At 48.7% G+C, this 1033-nt stretch overlaps 1 protein-coding gene across 1 annotated transcript in view; it reads left to right on the forward strand.

The window, feature by feature from the left end:
* Window positions 1-471: 471 nt before the first annotated feature.
* Window positions 472-1033, forward strand: part of EMH_0050950 (uncharacterized protein) — a gene marked incomplete at both ends in the record, with an annotated part of 1417 nt that continues 855 nt past the window's right edge. The window contains 2 exons of the mRNA XM_013496704.1: window positions 472-504; window positions 619-853. Of these exons, the coding sequence (XP_013352158.1) occupies window positions 472-504; window positions 619-853 (268 nt within the window). The remainder of the gene's footprint in view (window positions 505-618; window positions 854-1033) is intronic.

A 1033-nucleotide genomic window follows, 5' to 3' on the forward strand; every position in this document is an offset into this window, starting at 1 on the left:
TCTATGGATATTTATTTTTTATTTATAAATAATTTATTCTTTAAAATAATTCTTCTGCTCATCTCGCTGCCTCAGCTGCAGCGACGGAGGGGCCCCACCAACAGCCCCATCAACACCCCCCGAGGGTTTAGGGTTTAGGGTTTAGGGTTTAGGGTTTAGGGTTTACGTTCTAAGTATCTACCCAAAAGTAAAGATTAAATATATTTCTATCAAAACATTTCTTAAGATAAGCAAAAGAATAAAGGCTTTAGAATATAAGCAACACCATGGGAGCTCCAGGGTTTAGGGTTTAGGGTTTAGGGTTTAGGGTTTAGGGTTTAGGGTCTTCTATAGTAACGAATGATAGAACCCAGCTGCATATACACATCAGTAGTGGGGGTTTGGCCCCGGGTGTACAGACAGTTGAGTGTTACACTCTAAACCCTAAACCCTAAACCCTAAACCCTAAACCCTAAACCCTAAACCCTCGAAATGGCGACAGACAACGACGCTGTCTTCCTTAGAGTAAGTCGTTTTACTCACCCTGTCTGGCTCTAGGGTTTAGGGTTTAGGGTTTAGGGTTTGGGGTTTAGGGTTTATATTTGTGTGTATCTGCTGCTGTTCTCTCTCCTGCTGCAGCCTTCATCTGCTGTTCGGTGGTTTGCTGCAGCAGCAGCAGCTGAACGACAGCAGCAGCTCAGCGGCGCTGCATCAATACCAACAGCAGCAGCAGCAGCAGCAGCTGCTGCTGCTGCTGCAGCTCCGTTTGGATTTCCCTTGCAACAACAGCAGCAGCAACTGCAGCAGCAGCAGCAGCAGCAGCAGCAGCAGCAGCAAGTGTATAACCTTGAGGCGGTACAGCAGAAATGGCATAGTGCTGCGTGTGTACTCTCAGCTGCTGCTGCTGCTGCTGCTGCTTCTGCTGCTGCTGCTGCTGCTGCTGACAATGATCCTGCTGCTGCTGTTCTTCGTCTTCTATCTGAAGGTGCATGCGATCGGCGGGATGCAGCGCAGCAGCAGCAGGAGGAGTTGCTGCTGCAGCAGCAGCTTCTGC

The sequence above is a fragment of the Eimeria mitis genome, genomic scaffold (genome assembly GCF_000499745.2).
Source record: "Eimeria mitis Houghton genomic scaffold, Emh_scaff2247, whole genome shotgun sequence".
Lineage (NCBI taxonomy): Eukaryota > Apicomplexa > Conoidasida > Eucoccidiorida > Eimeriidae > Eimeria > Eimeria mitis.